Below are 18,353 nucleotides of genomic sequence, written 5' to 3'. Positions count from 1 at the left end.
CCATTCAGCGGTTCAGATCTTAACTCGCCGCTGATGTTAGCCCTGGCTGGGGATCAAACTCGGGTCGCTCCTCTCCACGCCAACCCCCTCCACCCTCTCCGATTAGCACTGGAGCTAAATACTTTTTTACCTGGATTGAAAACTCATTTCTAAAGATCGGTTTTAATGTGTTTAGTTTGTTGTCCTTCCCCCGCACCCCCGATTAGCGCGGTTGGCTACGTACGGTGCGAAAGAAGTTCAACGTACGTGCATCTGCATTGTTTAAACCATCAAAGATAACTTACCAGCATTTTAAGAATGAGTGCAAAGGCTTTGTTTTTGGTTTTATTAATGGACAACACTGATTATTACATTTATTCAAACTGTAAACTTCACAGATTAAGATATTACACTATGTACAAGACGGAAGCATTTGTCATATGACCGCGGTGCATGTGTATACATCGTTGCAAACAGCAGACACATAATTACTGTCAGCAGTGCCTATACACCTACACTGCTTCGATGTACATTTGTACAGCATGTATGTGTAATACACATGTATCAATGAACGCATGTACAATGTACTCTTATATTTATACACGCGCACACGCACGCACGCGCTACTGTTGAGTGGATACGTAATCTTCGAGCAAGTGCTGTTGGCCAACGATCCACCAAGGCCAACATGGCACGTGATTAGGTTGGTGTGGCCTGCGTCACCCCGACCACGTGGTGTGGTGTGGCCTACACCACCCCGACCACGTGGTGTGGTGTGGCCTCTCCACCCCGATCACGTGGTGTGGTGTGGCCTGGGCCACCCCGACCACGTGGTGTGGTGTGGCCTTTCACCACCCCGACCACGTGGTGTGGTGTGGCCCGAACCGCCACTCAGCAGCCACCTTTGTCTCCACGGTGCCGACGTTCACGCGCCGCGACGATTTAAGGCCGAGACGACCCAGGAGAGGCCCGGGACAGGTTCAGGTGCTGCACACTTCATCGAAGCCAACGGCTGGGAGTTGAACCCCACGCTGCTCAGGACGTCGGCGCAGGCGCGGCGCGTGAACTCACCGCTCCGCGTCGCGAGCAGACACAGCCACGTGCGCAGCCACAGGTGAGAAGGGATTTAATTTCTTTGATACTTTACGTAAAAATAGGCTATAAAACGTCCCAAGCATATTCACATTATATTGGCATGACTGCAGTAAAACGTTACTTACTTAAACCGAACCGCCGCGTCGTGCCCCACGGAGGCACGACGCACGCGCCGCTCTCAAGGTGCCGCCAACGATGGCCGGTGACTCGTCTTCAGTCTTCTGTTGTCGTCGTCGTCGTCGTTGGTGAGCAAAACAAAATCCCGCTCCCCCCCCCCAAAAAAATTAAGCCAACGTACGCTCACACTATTTTATCGCAAACTGTGCACCTTTTGTCGAACACGTGAAATCACGTAAAAAACAAACCAAGATTGCTTTACGTTGACGCTTTGCAACTTTTCGTTTGTATGTCCCAGCTTCGTCGATGAAGGCACGGGGACCGGCCACACCGCGTCCGCGAGCCGCGAGGGACGCTTGAGGAATCCACCAGGCCGCAGCGGGCCCCCGGCCTCCACTCGGCCCGCCGTGCCCGCAACGGGCCCCACAAGCTGGCTCCACGGTTGCCATTTAACACTGCTTATTATAATAATAATTATTATTATTACAATAAATTCTGCTCGAACGTTCCAAAGTCATTGTCCGAAGGTTAAAAGTGCTTTTGATTGTGGGGCAGCATGATTCTTCTTTCTTTACATTTCTTGTCACCGCGCCGCTCCTCGAAATTTATTCCTGCAACAGAAACAACAACAACAACAACACATTTAAATTTAGCATTTTTAAAAGCCAGGAATTGGCACGTAGAGCAATTGTTATTATTTTGAACGCTTTAAATGTTGGAGAGGTTAATACTGCATAGGCACAATGACACTAAATGGGCATAAAGAGCACAAGACTTAACCTGCTCATGCAGCAATGTGACATTGCACTTAATATAAATATACATTGTAAATTGCACTGTGATTGATATAGTGGAGCGCGCTGCGCTGCGAACCCGGGAGCCCGAGTTCGATTCCAGCTCACGGCCACCAACACCAGTGACGATTATCTGAACCGGTCCCGGGGCTCTTCTAGGGCGACTCAGCCTCAAATGACTATCTGGTGCGCTGTGTAAACATAGCCACTAGGGAGACAAAGGCGGCCGGACATGCTGCTAGCCACCCACCCCCTCGTGTGCCGTTCCAGATTTAATAGGTGCTCCCTAACAGCACTTTCCCCAACAGTCTGTTCAGGCTATACGGGGGATCTTTGTCTATGCTACAGTGTGTTGGAGTAAGCCTACACAAGCATTGTATTGGCTCATGAGCGATCCTGGTCGAGCTGGCTAATGTCTACTCTTTTAAGTATAAATTCAGGGTGAAATATAACGCTTAACAACTGCTCTGGCAAAGTTGTAACCGTGTCTTAAATTGGCTGATTTAATCTCCCGGTTAAATAAATAAAACTCAAGGCTCCAGAGGGTTTAAACTACGGTCAGAGTCCACAATAATCATCATCATCGTCGTCGTCGTCGTCAAATTGGTAAAACGATGACCGCCTGACTGTCATATGCAGCGGCTGCACCCCGCACCGTAACAACGTGGAGTTCTCACCGCGCTCGTGGCCAGCAAACGAGATTAAACCGTCGCCAACTTCCGATTAGAGGCTGGTGGGGTAGAGGCTGGAGGGGTAGAGGCTGGTGGGGGGTGGGGGCTGGTGGGGTAGAGGCTGGTGGGGTAGAGGCTGGTGGGGGGTGGGGGCTGGTGGGGTAGAGGCTGGTGGGGTAGAGGCTGGTGGGGTAGAGGCTGGTGGGGTAGAGGCTGGTGGGGTAGAGGCTGGTGGGGTAGAGGCTGGTGGGCTTCCTGGTGGGGGGTGCTGGCTCTACATCAGCAGAGTTGTTTTGTACGGCGCTCAATAAGCGCCGTCGACGTGCGCCGGGAGCGTGCGGGCTGGGCGATGCGTGGCATCGTGGCTTGGCTTTCAATTTCATCTGAATTCAAAACGTGGCCTCGTCGATTCCCAAGCCCAGGGGCACGCAGCGTTGCGTGTCACGGTTTGCAGAGAAACGACGAGGGGAATGGCGTGCGGACCCGGGCACCTTCCCAAACTATTCGATGTCATTTGGGAGGGCACGAGCAGCTGCTGTGTATGAAGTGAAACGAGAAAGGGAGGCTTGCTGGGGTGCAAGCGTTCGCCTCCCCCCCCCACCCACTTTTTTTCACACAACAACTGCATTAGTGGAGGTGCCTTCTGTGTGTCGAAGGGTTGAACGTTACCGTCCGTGCCAGGGCGTGCAGCCGCCACCAACCGGAGAATCTGCGTTCGTAAACGTAGACACGTGGGGGGGCTTTGTTTGTGATTCACACGTGACTTCTGGGTCAGATCTCGTGAGAAGTAAAAAAAGTTCTTGTCGTACCCACTCTCCTCCACCCGACGCGGCCAATTAATTGATGTTGCCGCGTGAAACAAGGCGCTGGTTTATTGCGTTCCGCTCGTCGTCACAACCACACGGTGGACACGCCGTGTCGCCAGTGCCGGGTTAAGCTCGTGCGGGGCCTGTAGCACATGTTGCTATAAAGGGGCCCTCAATAAATAAATACACTCATAAATATTAAAACACACGTTTTTTTACTTGCATAGTAAAGTAATAATATTTTTCTCATTTGCTATACGGCCAGATAATACGACAAATCGCTAACCTTAAACACCCAGTCGTTCATAAAAGTTGAAGGTGGTATGGTACTATAGTAATAGAGCAAGTACAGAGTCACTGAACCGGAATTGATAGATTGAAAGCATTTAGCGCGGGGCCCTTGAAAGTGCGGGGCCCGTAGCTACTACTACATATGTAGCTACTACATATGTAGCTACTTGTGCTCCTAGGATAATCCGGCACTGCGTGTCGCAGGTGGGTCAGTGAGAGATTACGACCCGGTTCAGTGACAAATCGCGACTCGTGCCATCGTCGGCGGGTCTCTCGGTCTCCGGAGCAGCAACTCAGGCCACCACGTGGCAAACGATGAGTCTCAGGCTGGCAAATCTGTTTCTCATGTTCCCTTCAACATTTTCTGTTTTCCTTCCAATTGCATTGCCACTGTGCTATGAGCGCCACTGGCACGAAACAAACCCCGCTTACAATTGAAATGACACCCCCAGAAGTTGACATCATAGCACGACCGTATCTTTTTTAAAGTCGCTTTGATAAATCCGCGAGAGCGCTGAAAGTTTAAAGTTTCTTAAATCCCACATCCCTTCCACCTCCATCCACCTCTGTCCACCCAGACGTTAGAAATGGGTTCACCACAACATGGTCGCGAGTGGTGGGGTAAGGTGTGGGTAGTGCACCTCCAGAACTTCACTTTTGTGTTTGGCGTCCTTCCACCGCACCTCCGATTAGCACGGGTGGCTACGTACGGTGCAAAATAACTTCAACTTACATACATGCACAGGAGTGAGCCTGAATGTTTTGAACCGCAGCAGATATTTCATTCGAGGTTGTCAACATTTCGCGGCCGTAACTATAGCCCGCCCGAGGAGATTGGAAGCTTCGTGTGGAGTGACAGGCCAGGTAGCTTCCAAAACAGCACTACACAGCTGATTCGGAGTGAGACTTCTGTTGCCGAGCCGGGGCGACAGAACGTCAACACGCACACACTCTTCCGACACAGTCTGGGCGGCGTGGAAGAGTGGGCCTAAAATAGCCTCTCTGGAGGCGACGCTCGTTTAGAGCTCACCGTGGTTGAGACCCCCTTCCCGCCAGCGGCGGTGCGCGAGCGCGCGAGAGATGGAGCGACCGCCACCTTCGCTGGCGGCCGACGAGCGGCAGCAGTGGGCCCGGCCGCGACGCGGCTCCCTACAGGTGCGCGAGCAGGTGGCGCAAACGTGCCGTCCCCGCGGCGACGGAAGGGGGAGCCGCTGTAACCCAGCCTCGGCGGCGGGGGCAAGATAACTGGAACGCTGATCCCCGGTCCTCCTGGAAACTCACCCCCCCCCCCCCCCCAACCACGGGCCTGACCCCCTGACCGTGACCCCACTCGCATTCTACGTGCAAAGGCCCACGGAGTCGACGGCCACGATCGGGGAGTGCCTGACGAGGTCTCTCCGTCAGAAGCCATTTTTGTGATAAACGTGCTGTTGAACTTCTTTGGCACCGTACGCGGCCAACCGTGCTAATCAGAGGTGCGGTGGGAAGGACAACGAACTAAAGACAAAAATACAACTGTTTTAAATGAACAAGTTTTAAATCCAGGTATCAACCGAACCTTGCCGTTCAGCCCCGCCCTCTGGGAAGCGACAGGCAAATCGAACGGTTCCCAGACAAGTTTGCCGCAGAAATGCTACTAACTATTATTTTCATTTTTTATTTCACCAGGTCAGGCCCACTCAGCTATGTAGCTCTTTTTCAGAAGCGACCTGGCCGCTAATGATAGCTCAACGAAGTGGCTTATCATGTGGAAATTTATAGCAGCCAATTACTCTAAGTGTGGAAGGAAAAACCGGAGGACCCGGAGAAAAGTCTACGTGACCACGGGGAGAGATCCACACAAACTCCAAATATATAAGCATCAGGATGGGGATCGAACCCACGCCGTCCTGTATACCAGGCGAGGTAGTTAACTTCCGTAAAACGCCTTTACCAATTGGCACAATTCATCGGTTAGTTCACGACCTGTTTGGGAAATCGACTGTGATTATTCATTGCACGGATTATTAAACTCAGTGCGCTTATTCGGACGAGGGCCATTTCGCTCGGACCTCTGAGAGATCTGCATAAACACACGGATTCTTCCTCTCTGGACACTCAATGCCAAGTTGTATTTTTTTCAAATTGGCCGTGCGTATTGGGGCCACTGATGGTTTTCACGTCCGCGCACAAGTGGTGTGGAGTGGCTGCGTGGGTGAGAGAGGGGGAGGGGGTAATTGCCATGTCAGAGCCGGTAACACGGACATTTTGAGTTCGAATCTTGAGCTCCCATTTCTGAAACGGTTGCGAGATGTTAAATCCCTCGCCTGGTATATGGGGGGTTATGGGTTCGATCCCAACCCTGACGCCTGTACATTTGGAGTTTGTATGTTTTCCCCGTGGTCGCATGGATTATTCTCCAGGTCTTCCCGTCTTTCCCTCCACATTTAGAATCAACATCATGCAGTTAGAGTATTTGGCTGCTATACATTTCCACATGGTGATAAGCCACTTCATTTGGGGCCAGGTCGCTTCTGAAAAAGAGCTATACGGCTCAGTGGGCCTTACCTGGCTAAATAAAAATAGTTTAGTTTTAGCACCTTAAACTTCACAATTTTATCCTGGTCAACACAGTCTACAGCAAACAATGCCATTGTATAAATTTGTATTTTTGGAAAAGTGGACGGTGGTGGAGGCGAGGGTTGGTGGCTCGTACAAATGTTGTGAAACTCCCTTCCCGCGGCGCGTCGAGGAGCCATATGAAGTCGCCTGCCTTCCCAGGAGAAGGCAGTGGCAGAAAATAATGTGGACTCCACCTGTTCTATATGTATGGGATAGGGGTGGTTCCCCCTCCACACGTAAGGTTTTCTCCCGGTGCTCCAGTTTCCTCCCACACGTAAACGCTCATTAATTGACCCCGCTAACACCTTAATATATGTATAGGACGGCAGAGCTTGGGAAATTACTCGCGCCTGCTCGTCGTGCAGCTGCTGCCTTCCCACTTGTCTGTGGTGCCTCCTCCTCGCGCCTCCGAGTAATTTATCTGCCTCCGAGAGCGAGCGGATGGTGTGCGGAAGCGGTGTGCGCGTTGCAAGTTTAAATGACTACCATTATCATTATTGTCAGATGCCACATTTGGGAAACTAGGCGCAGAGTTTCCCGCTTTCTCATCTGCGCAGCTCCACAACAACAAAGAGTGGGACGGGACAAACCCTGGCGGATGTCAGGCGACCGGTGGCCCAGTGCGACGAGCTGGCCGTGCCCTTCGCCAGGAGCACGGCGAGTGGAAGCGACAGAGCTCTGCTCTTTTTCCCTGCATGCCGGCGGCGTTGCATTGGCGTGCGCGGTAAACGCTTGTAAAGCGCGTACCCAACGGAGGGACTGGATGGGTGAATTGCGTGCGCCCTGTCCGCACAACTCAAGAATTCCTCGGGGCACGTAAGGAAAGCGGCGCTCACACGTTCCCACTCGATCTCTTCGGGAACGCCGCTCGGCTTGCTGGGAGCAGTAGCTGTTGACATACGGCACTACCACTAGAGGACACGGCACACACATTCATAATAATCCCTCGTGATTGTGCCCCGTATTCCTTGTGGCTCGGCGGTAAGAAGTGAGCAGCTCGCAGTCGGAATGTTGTCAGTTCAAATCCTGGTTGGGGGAGTTGACTCAGCCCATCGCCCCTTTGGGGTCGATACAATAGGCACTCGCTTTGTGGCAAGCCACCAGTTGTCGTCCGATGGGTTTCCTCTGGATAGACTCGCCACTGGCTTGGGGCAGTAAAGGGGCCACGTGAATCACCTCCGTGCTGCTGTGAGTCGGTCACTAAAATCCGGCATGTCCCACGAAACCTAAATCATAACGGGAGGACAAAATCAAGGCGGCACACGGCCGTGGCGAGCCGAAATAAATAGATGTCGGCTCTTCTGAAGCGAGGCGGACGCCGCGATAAATCTCTGGGCGTCTCACCGCCACCAGGGCTGTCTGTCCCCTGCCAGGATGCGGCTGCTGTGCCGTCTGTGCTGTGGTAGGGGGGGGGGCGGTGTGGTGGTTTCCGCTGAGCGTGGCTCTGCACAGCCTAAAGGCCTCGGAACACCTGGACGCAGCTGCTTCCTGCGTGTAAGCGCTTCCTGCACGCCGCGCTGCTGCTGCTGCTGCGTGGCGAGTGGGAAGCCCTGCGGGCGACATTGGCGGCGCACGGCCCGACAAGCACGACAAGGCAAGCACGCACCGACAAGCACGCACGACACAAGACAAGCACGCACGACACAAGACAAGCGTGCACGCACGACACAAGACAAGCACGCGTGCACGACACAAGCGCGGCAGGTGTGAGAGGCTCCTGCTGCGTCTCTGGTGCGCCGACGAAGGGAAGATGTGCGGACACATCCATCGCCGCCGCGTTCCCAAAATCTACGCTCCCCGCATTCACCAACCCGCACTGCCCGGTGTGGTGAAGTATGGTCAAATAACTCCCGTGGTGGTGGTGGTGGTGGGGGGGGGGGTGTCCTTCACACGGCATGGGGAGGTTTCCAGGATCCGGGCGGTGGTGGCTACTACGCACGTGGCACTGCAACCCGCAGTGTGGAGGCAGCGATGGCTGGTGGATCGCACAAATGTGAATCTCCCTTCCTCTGGCCGTCGAGGTTGCCACACGCTGGTTCACCGGGAGAATGCAGCACAGCAATAAGGTGGACTCTGGGCTGTTACTTTGGCACATCCGTCTTACAGAGGACAATCATATTGCATTATTGTTGTAATGGTTAGGCATACATTGTACTCTAGTGGTAGTGCCTTATGCTGATAATCCCTACTCGAAGCCAGCTTTGGAATGTTCCAGAAATGACCGAGTGAGAAATTATTCCATGCCCCCCTCACCCTCTAGAATTGATTCACGTGTGAAAGATCAGCACGGGAGGTGCTCATTTTCATTGGAAGCCCTCAGCCAGCGGAAAACATTCCACATTTCTATGGCGGGGGTCAGTCTTTCAATAGGAACACCGCTGTTAACTTCCAAAAAAACAAGATTCGTTTTATTTTATTAACCCCAAACGCATAATGAGTCGTGCCCTGCATGGGATATGAACTCATAACTTTGCAACCGTGACCCGAGCCCTCTGCCGCAGCTATCGCCTTGGTCACGTGTTGTTCACACTCATCCCAAGTCTGTGAACGGTGCCAACGCGTCAAGTTATTTGCATTCCCCGCGTATAGCGGGGCGCCGTTCCACACTGTGGGCATTGCCTTCCCGACGTTGTGTTTAGCAATGGTTCGCCACGTGTTTGGCATGTCAGAGATTTGTATATACTTGACAAATATAGAAATGTTGTACCTCTCCTTCCCCCAATTGTGTTCCGATTGCACGATCAGTGTCGCGTTACGAGACGCCGAAACCATTTGGTTCGCTCACGGAGCAGCGCAAAGCCTCCGTGAGCTGCTGAACGGCCCACGGAAGCGGATATCACAGAGCTACCTCTGAGACCCCTTCGAGTGACCCTGTGGTCCGCAGAGCTCAAGTCCAGGTGCTTGACTGCTCGAACGAGCTTGGGGGCAGCGCTCCGACGGCTGCTAGCGGCACCGAGCCAAGGGCCAAGGGGTGGCAACTCCACATCGCTGCCGTTACGGGGCCAGTCTCTTGTTGACGTCCCGCAAAGAGGAACTCGCTTTATGGGCGTGCAGAGGGATTACGGGGTGAGTCCACCCGCCGGCTGGGATTTTAACTCACATCCTTCCGACTGGCGAGTTGAGCCCTACGGCTACAACGCCGCCAGGCCGGACGTACGCCCCCCCCCCCCCCGTGCTGCGAGCGCTGCTACAGACTCCACGGACTCCTCGGGTCAGTTGACCTCCCCCACTCCTCCCCCCTCGCCCCCCCCCCCGCTCACCCTCCCCCAGTGAACGCACAGATTCCTTCGCATCTGGAGTGGCGTCAGCGCGAGGCCGCGTGGGGCACGTGGAGGGGTGAGCGGGGGTGTTCGCATAAAAATACCTTCAACGGCCGCAATACATCTCGAAGAGCGGCTGTTGATAAAATAGAACAAGACCCCAGGCTCGGCTTTCCAAGCGGGAAACAACAACAGCAAAAGGGAGAGGCAATTAAGCACTCCACATGAGCGGTTCGAGAAACAAACAAGAAACAAATGCTCGCTCGGAACGGTCCGCGCGCCACTCGGCTGCGTTGGGTGGGTAACCTCCAGCGATCCTCCATTCAAAGCCCCAAACCAAACTCCGCAAATCTGCGCGGTGCCCCCCCCGCCCCCGCTGCCTCCGTCCTCCCCCCTCACCGCTCTGCGTAATGCAAACATCGTGAGCGCACCGCGCAGCTCCTACACCCCCCCCCCTCCGCGCGACAGAGCGCGGCATTATACGACGGCGACGCCGCCGCCGCTGTGGCGCGCGGTGTCGAATGTCCTTTGGCTGCGGCCACGAAGAGCCCTCACGGCGCGATCGCTAACGCAGGGCGGGCGGGCGGGCCGCCCGGCACATCCTCGCACGGCAGCAGATGTGTTTGCGCCGATGGAACACTGGCACGGTGCCCATCGGCTCTCCCATCGGCGATGCCAGATCCGGAGGGGAGAAGGGAAAATAAAACCTCCGTGGAGAACATTGAACCGAATAAATATATGTGCGTCTATATTAAAAAAAGACTACTCCAGATTTTTCACAATGGACTGAAGGAACCGTGAAAGATCACTGTGTCACTTTGTTGTTGGGAAGTATCCGTTTGTTGAAAGCGGTGGAAATGTTTGTAAAAATAATTACGTAACGGCGGGGAAAAGTAGGCCAAAGGTACCTTCTGTAGGGACTCCCGAAACGCTCTCTCGAGTGGAGGCCCTTTCACCAGCGGTGCTGTTGCGTCCAGCAGGCAATTGCAACGAAAGATGTACGCTTTGAAAACTCAAATGTGCATCGTAATGTGTGGACGTGCTTAACGCACCCCACCCTTATGGCCCAAAATCCTTTCATGGAACACGCACGAGAGGACGTCCGCTGGAGAGATGGAGCGGTGAATTCAGCTCGTGTGCTGGTGCTCGATGGGTTGTTCTATCGCATAACCACGAGAGACGACAACAGCCCGGGAAGGCTTCCATCCAGCAGTGGATTGGGGACCGCGGCAAACTATGACGGCCAACACACAGATTCACTCATTCGCAGTCAGCTTGGCCATCACCGATCTGAAGTTGATAAAACAGTTTGCCTTTAAAGGCTGACTCCTTTGCCTGATGACGACCGTTTGTGTTGCGATCGGAACGTCGTGATTTGTTTTATTTTATTTCTAACTACGTGACTTTACCGAAAGAACCAAAGAGTATTGATGCAATGAGTGCCGCTTTGTGAGCAAATCAACGCTGGTGGTCCTACGGCGTGACTGGCCTCTGACATGGGAATGTGGAATTTCTACCAAACGCCAAGGACCACCAAGAGGGGAGAGTACAAGCATCTGCCCGTTTGAGCACGGAGACACTTTGCCTCTCTTGAAGATTTTTTTCGAGCGGAAAAAGAATCTAACTCTGAGACGCCCAATTCCCACTTTTAGAAGAAAGATTACAAAAAAAAATCCCTAATAAATTCATCATCCATAACAACACATATCTCACTGAACGCAAACACCCACCCCCCCAAAAAACAGCCCTCGACGTCTAAAGGTAAAACAGCTGATCCGACACACACTCACCCAGCAGCCAAGCTCACACAGTTCCTTCCCAAGCTCACCCCCCACACTCCACAACCCCCCCCCACCACCACCACACACCGCCCGCCCGCCCGGCACCACCGCCGCCACGCCACCACCACCACCCGCGCTCGTCGCGTGTTTTCGGGCTGACCCCGCGACCTCAACGGCGCCAGACCCCCGCCCCGTGGCGCCGCTCGCCGACTGAACATCTGTGGGCCTCCCACCCCCGTGCTGGCTGCCAGCGAAGCGCACGCGCGCACGCACATTAACACACACGCGCACATGCTCACTCGCTCTCTCGCTCTCTACACACACACACGCGCAGACATGCTCACACTGACACACACGCGCGCGCACACATTAACACACACGCGCACATGCTCACTCGCTCTCTCGCTCTCTACACACACACATGCTCACACTGACACACACGCGCGCGCACATTAACACACACGCGCACATGCTCGTGCTCTCCTAGCCAGGCTGACAGCCAGGCGCGCACACATGCCCATACTGACACAGCCAGGCACACTTATACACACTCACACACACATACACACTCACACACTCACACATACACACTCTCACACACACATACACACTCTCACACACACATACACACTCACACACATACACACTCACACACACACGCACACTCACACACTCACACACACACATACACTCACATACTCACACATACACACGCACACTCACACACACTCACACACATCACATACACACTCACACACACACATACACTCACACGCACACGCACACACTCACACACATACACACTCACACGCGCGCGCGCAAACACACATCACGGAGTTATACGTACTCTGACACAGCCAGGCACACATATACAAAGACAAAGATCCCTCCCCCATAGTGTCCAATGGACTGTTGGGGCCAATGGCGGAGCCGATCGAAATCCCTAATTTCGATCGGATCATTGGGGTTTATTAGTAATACATCGGCATTTTGCAACCCCCACTGCCACTGTGTAGCATATTACTGTGTGCCAGGGACTCTATGAGATGATAGGACAATAGTCTGAGACCATAATCGGCAATAAGTAACGGCACAGCAGTTATATGTGACTCACAGAATTGTGCGCAGTTGCGTCTACAGCACACGACTTCCCTGAAGACATTCACCTTCAGCGAGCGCGATGCCGATCACACGACGCGGTTCGAATTCGACCCTCGATCGATGGCTGCACCATCACCGCACACGCGTCGAATAAGAAGCAAGGGACAAGTCCTTACTTACTAACAACTCTCTACTCACTAACAACTCCTTACTCACTAACAACTCCTTACTCACTAACAACTCCTCACTCACTAACAACTCCTTACTCACTAACAACTCCTTACTAACAACTCCTTACTCACTAACAACTCCTCCATCATTTCTCATTGCTGGAGGGGTTGCCCCCCCCCCCCGCTACCTCACGATCCTGGCCCCGCCACTGGCTGGGGCAGGTGCTGTTAGCGAACACCTCTTAAGAAGGAGTGGCGCGGCGCACAAGGAGGCGCTCGTGTTGGACAGCATCATTCCATTGCCACCTTTGTCTCCCCACAATTGCACCAGGTGCTCATTTAAAGCTGAGTTGACCTAGGGGAAGCACACAGCAGAGTGGGATATCAGTCGGCACTGATGTTGGCCTTGTCCGGCAGTCGAATTGAGCTCGCGAGGTTTCTGTAGCGCACATTTGTACGACAAAGATCCCCCGTATAGCCTTCAACATACTGTTGGGGCAAGTGCTGTTCGCGAGCGCCAGTGTGTGAAGGCCGACACGGCACACGAGGGGATTGGTGGTCAGCACCACGGCCGGCCGCCGCTTTTTGTCGATGTTTAAACACCGCACCAGGCACCCATTTAAGGCTGAGTCAACCTAGGGCAGGCCCAAGACCGGATCAAATATTTGTCGCCAATGTTGTCCGTGAGCGGGAATCGACCTCGGATCGGTGTGTCCGTATCGTAGTGCAGCGCAAACCACTGCGCCACCACTCCCCACGAATTACATTGACACACACAACACCGCACACACTTCCACAGAATCTGACACAGTCAGACACAATCGCGCTCCGACACACACACACAATCTTAGAGACACAGACTTACCCGTACGTATACTGACAGCGAGCTGTTAGCGAGCACCTATGAAGGCCGACACGGGCACACTAGGGTGTGGGTGGCCAGCACCACGCCCGACCGCCTTTGTCTCCCCAATGGCGATTATTTATACACACCGCACCAGGCACTCATTTGAGGCTGAGTCGGCCCAGATGATGCCCGGAATCAGTTGAGAAATCCGCCACTGAGCGGGAATCGAACTCGGGTCGCTGGGTTCGTCGCTGAGCATGCTAACCACTGTGCCACCGCTCCCCACCCATGTAAGCCAACACAGAGGCACGCACACGCACGCGCTGACACCAACGTACTGACACCAACACGCAGACTGCCAAACGCACATGGTGGCATGGAGACGCACACACGCGTGCCAACAATAGATAGACGAACACGTACATAGACGAACACACACACGCGCGTAGCCGCCCACATATTTGCCCAGATGCACGCAGGCTGACACAGATGGGCACACACGTGCGCGCACGTGTGTGTGCGTGCACGTGTGTGTGCGCGCACGTGTGCGGGCTCACGTGCAGTCATGCAGACATGTCACACCACGGGGTCACGTGGCGGGGGAGCGGTGCGGGCAGGGGCGAGCTCGGCACACGCCAGGGGACACTCTGCGTGGCCAGTGGATGCGCGTACGCACAAGACGAAGAGCCCCCCCCCCACCCCGTGCAGCCTTCGCGGACTGCTGGGGCAAGCGCTGTTTGCGAGTAGCACCTACGAAGGCCGGCACGGCACACTAAGGGGTGGGTGGCCGGCACCGCGCACAGCCGCCTTTGTCTCCCCAGTGGCAACGGTTAGACAGCACAGCAGGTACTCATTTAAGGCTGAGTGGACCTCGAGGAGGCCCAGGACCGGTTCGTAATCATCACTGGTGTTGGCCGTAAGCGGAAATAGAACTCGGGACGCTGGGTTCGTGGCGCAGTGCGCTAACCGCTGCGCCACCGCTCCCCACCACGCAAACACAGAGATCCCCCGGAGAGCCTTAACAGGCATTTGGGGCAAGTGCTGCTAGCGAGTAGCACCGACGAAGCGGCACACGAGGGGAGTGGGTGGCCGGCAGCAGCAGCACGCCCGGCCGCCTTTGTCTCCCCAGTGGCGACGATGAAGGCACCGCACCGGCGACTCGTTTGAGGACAGGGCGCTCGCCTGCACGTCGCTGTCACGCAGACGAGCGACAACACGTGCCCACGGGGAAACACATCTCTCGGAGGGGCGGGGGGGGGGGGTTCCCCCATCCCAATTGAATTCTGAAATCGATTCAGCCGTCAGTTCCGGAAACAATTGGGGTGGGGTGGGGTGGGGGGCGGAATGATTTGGGGCTGGGTCGTTACAGGGTGGGCGCTCAAATCCTAAGCCATCGGTGAAATGCATTTGCGGCGCACACATTGTCCGTGATGTGACATTGCGCACGTCGGACGCAGGCAAGGTAATTGTAGATGAGCACAAGACGTGTAAGTTTTTGAGTGACGTCTCGCTCTAAAAAAATATAAACAGGTGAAGTTTTTATTCTGTTCTCGCCCCTGACGCAGTCGTTTATTAAGCGGGTCCATCGTTTTGGTGGCAAGGCCACGGTTACACCGCTGTGGCTTGCCTTTAATATACCTCAATGTGCCTCTCTATGTCTCTGTGGGTCTCTATGTATCTCTATGGGTCTCTCTGTGTCTCTGTGGGTCTCTGTGTGTCTCTGTGTGTCTCTGTGGGTCTCTATGGGTCACTGTGTGTCTCTGTGGGTCTCTGTGGGTCTCTGTGTGTCTCTATGTGTCTCTGTGGGTCTCTGTGTGTCTCTGTGGGTCTCTATGTGTCTCTGTGGGTCTCTATGTGTCTCTGTGGGTCTCTATGTGTCTCTGTGGGTCTCTGTGTGTCAACATGAGTCTCTATGTGTCTCTGTGGGTCTCTATGTGTCTCTGTGGGTCTCTGTCGGTCTCTGTGTGTCTTTGTGGGTCTCTATGGGTCACTGTGTGTCTCTGTGTCTCTGTGGGTCTCTATGTGTCTCTGTGGGTCTCGCTGTGTCTCTGTGGGTCTCTGTGTGTCTCTGTGGGTCTCTATGTGTCTCTGTGGGTCTCTATGTGTCTCTGTGGGTCTCTCTGTGTCTCTGTGGGTCTCTGTGTGTCTCTGTGGGTCTCTATGTGTCTCTGTGGGTCTCTGTGTGTCTCTGTGGGTCTCTCTGTGTCTCTGTGGGTCTCTGTGTGTCTCTGTGGATCTCTATGTGTCTATGTGGGTCTCTGTGTGTCTCTGTGGGTCTCTCTGTGCCTCTGTGGGTCTCTATGTGCCTCCGTGGGTCTCTGTGTGTCAACATGAGTCTCTATGTGTCTCTGTGGGTCTCTATGTGTCTCTGTGGGTCTCTATGTGCCTCTATGGGTCTCTATGTGCCTCTGTGGGTCTCTGTGTGTCAACATGAGTCTCTATGTGTCTCTGTGGGTCTCTATGTGTCTCTGTGGGTCTCTATGTGCCTCTGTGGGTCTCTATGTGCCTCTGTGGGTCTCTGTGTGTCAACATGAGTCTCTATCTGCCTGTATGGGTCTGTATGAGTGTCCGGGTCTTTGTGGGTCCACGATATGGTCCATTGTTCGGGTTGCATGACGATAATCGCGCTCTGGCTCACGTCTTCTATTTATCCGCTCATGAAGGAGGTGCGACGCATCGGGCCGGTGACCTTCTCATGTGGTTGATGGTGACACAACCGGCGTCTTCGAGGAGGAGGAGGAATGGCAAAGCCAGGAGGTGCCATGTGTTGATTATGGACGTCCGCGCCGTTCCACGATGTCTGCCAGCAGCGTTCTTCCTGTTCTGGGTGGTGAGATTCTTGGACGGTGACAGCAGCAGCAGCAGCAGCGGCAGCGCGATCCCAGAAGGGAGATTGGGACGTGAGTCGGTGGCGAGGTTCACTGTTGATGTGTTTGGTTGATGGGTCGGTGATTGTCGTTGGCAAATGTCTAAACTCCTTTGCGTCTTATGTAAATCAAGTCAATGAGCTTTCAGGTAAGTCAACTCCGCCTTGACGCTCATCGGCGGATGAATGTATGTTGATACGCGGTCAGGGTGCTGGGCAGGCACCAACACCAAAACCTCACCGCATCAGTAACGTTGCGCAAAAAGGGCAATAACAATACTAACAATAATCATGATGAAAGGCGACGTTCCAGGTGATGATCTCGCTGCTCGAAGGAAACGTCACCTGTCGTACATTGTCTCATGTCAGGGCAGCGGCGTCGATGAATGTGCTGCGCTGGTGGTGCTGAGCCAGGGGTGGACATTGCGCGTTGCTATGGCAAGGGGGCGGGAAGTGTTCATTCGGTTACGGAGAAGAAGACGAAGAAACGAAACTCTGTTGGCTTCTCCACAAAATAGTGCACGTGTGTATTGTATCTACAGGCGAGCGGGTGACGGTCTGAGTCGACCCTCGATCTGCGTTTGAACTCGTGACCCTTCCGAGCGCGAGTCAAGTGGTGTGTCAACAGTGGCAGCAGCAGCAGCCCTTGCTGTTCACACACAGAGGCTCACGACGCGCGCGGAGGAGCAAACAGCAGCACGCAACCCCACGTCCGACGCGACGATGAACCGCCTCGATCAGCGCCGCGAGGAGCAGCGCCGCGGCGCAGGAGCCGTGGTCCACCGCCGGATCCGCTTCGACTAAAGGACGACCTTGGGCCCAGTCGCCGGCGCGTTCGTCGCGCTGCGAGTGTCTCTTGCAGAGGACGGCGCGGCCTCCGCTCTCATTCCGTGGCACGGAGGCTGACAGGTAACATGCACACCCGTCAACCCCTTGCCAGTGCTCTACCTTGTTACGGGCCGATTCAGACCTGATTGGTCATCCCGTGGCCCTTATACATCTCAACGTTCATCCTGCAAAGTCCCCTCACCAGTGAGAAGCACAAACACAGAGACAAAAACGCATTGAGACGCCTGTATGTCACACGAACCTGAAAACTACATCTTCACGTGCAAGAGTACAAGGCAAACCGTTTGCGTGGACACGGTGTGGAATTGCGACGCATAAACAAACTCTGGATTGACTAAAGGTGGGAATGCTGCCGCTCGGTAGAGGGGCAAGGAAATTGGGCGACAGTGAAACTCCACGTGGCGACAGTCGTCATCTCTAATCCTCGAAATAGTTTTTTTTTCTTTCTTAGAATCAAATTAAGCGGTGCAGAATCCATTTAGGAATTTAATTACAAACTTAACATTGCGCCACGTATCAAGATTTTCGCACTAAATCATTAGTTTTTTTCTTTGGCAGTGCAGTTTCCACAATTATCTCCCAATCACTCGTCCCATCAGCGTCACTCACATGACGGACTACCATTTCATTGTTGAAGACACGAGCCGGTCTCCACATTGGACAGTCATCGCTCACTTCCCACTGTGTGGTACAAGCACACAAGATGGTCGTCATCGTCATCATCATTCTATCCACCTGATGATGATCATGGTGGTGGTGGTGGCTCATTTGTTAGTGCACTGCGTTCTATTCACAGTGACAGCTCACATCAGCGGCAGTGATATCCTAACTGCTCCTGAAACCCCCATTTTCTCCCTTTAGCAACCCCCACACTGGCCAGCATTGGTGAAGTATGGTCAAACAACTGCCCATGGCTGACACGACAATTGGGGCATTCATACAGCGGCAGATGAAACAAAGGGCCACACGTCAATGTAATTACGTAAGTCGCGTAGGAAATGCCGTACGGGATTATATTTAGTCTATGACTGTGCGTGTGCACAAAGACAAAGGTGCCCCCGTGTAGCCTTAACATAATGTTGGGGCAAGTGCTGTTAATGGGCACCAAGGAAGGCCGGCACTGTG

At 54.0% G+C, this 18,353-nt stretch overlaps 1 protein-coding gene across 1 annotated transcript in view; it reads right to left on the bottom strand.

Annotated features, from left to right (window-relative positions):
- Window positions 1-298: 298 nt before the first annotated feature.
- The window catches only part of ATOH8 (atonal bHLH transcription factor 8), a gene marked incomplete at its 5' end in the record, with an annotated part of 40,050 nt that continues 21,995 nt past the window's right edge, over window positions 299-18,353 (bottom strand). The window contains one exon of the mRNA XM_078613197.1: window positions 299-1,802. Coding sequence (XP_078469323.1) covers window positions 1,797-1,802 — 6 coding nt within the window. The remainder of the gene's footprint in view (window positions 1,803-18,353) is intronic.

Source organism: Lampetra planeri, chromosome 41, assembly GCF_965212315.1.
Source record: "Lampetra planeri chromosome 41, kcLamPlan1.2.h2, whole genome shotgun sequence".
Classification (NCBI taxonomy): Eukaryota; Metazoa; Chordata; class Hyperoartia; order Petromyzontiformes; family Petromyzontidae; genus Lampetra; species Lampetra planeri.
Note: the sequence above shows the minus strand (reverse complement) of the source record. Positions and strands in the feature narration are given on the sequence as shown.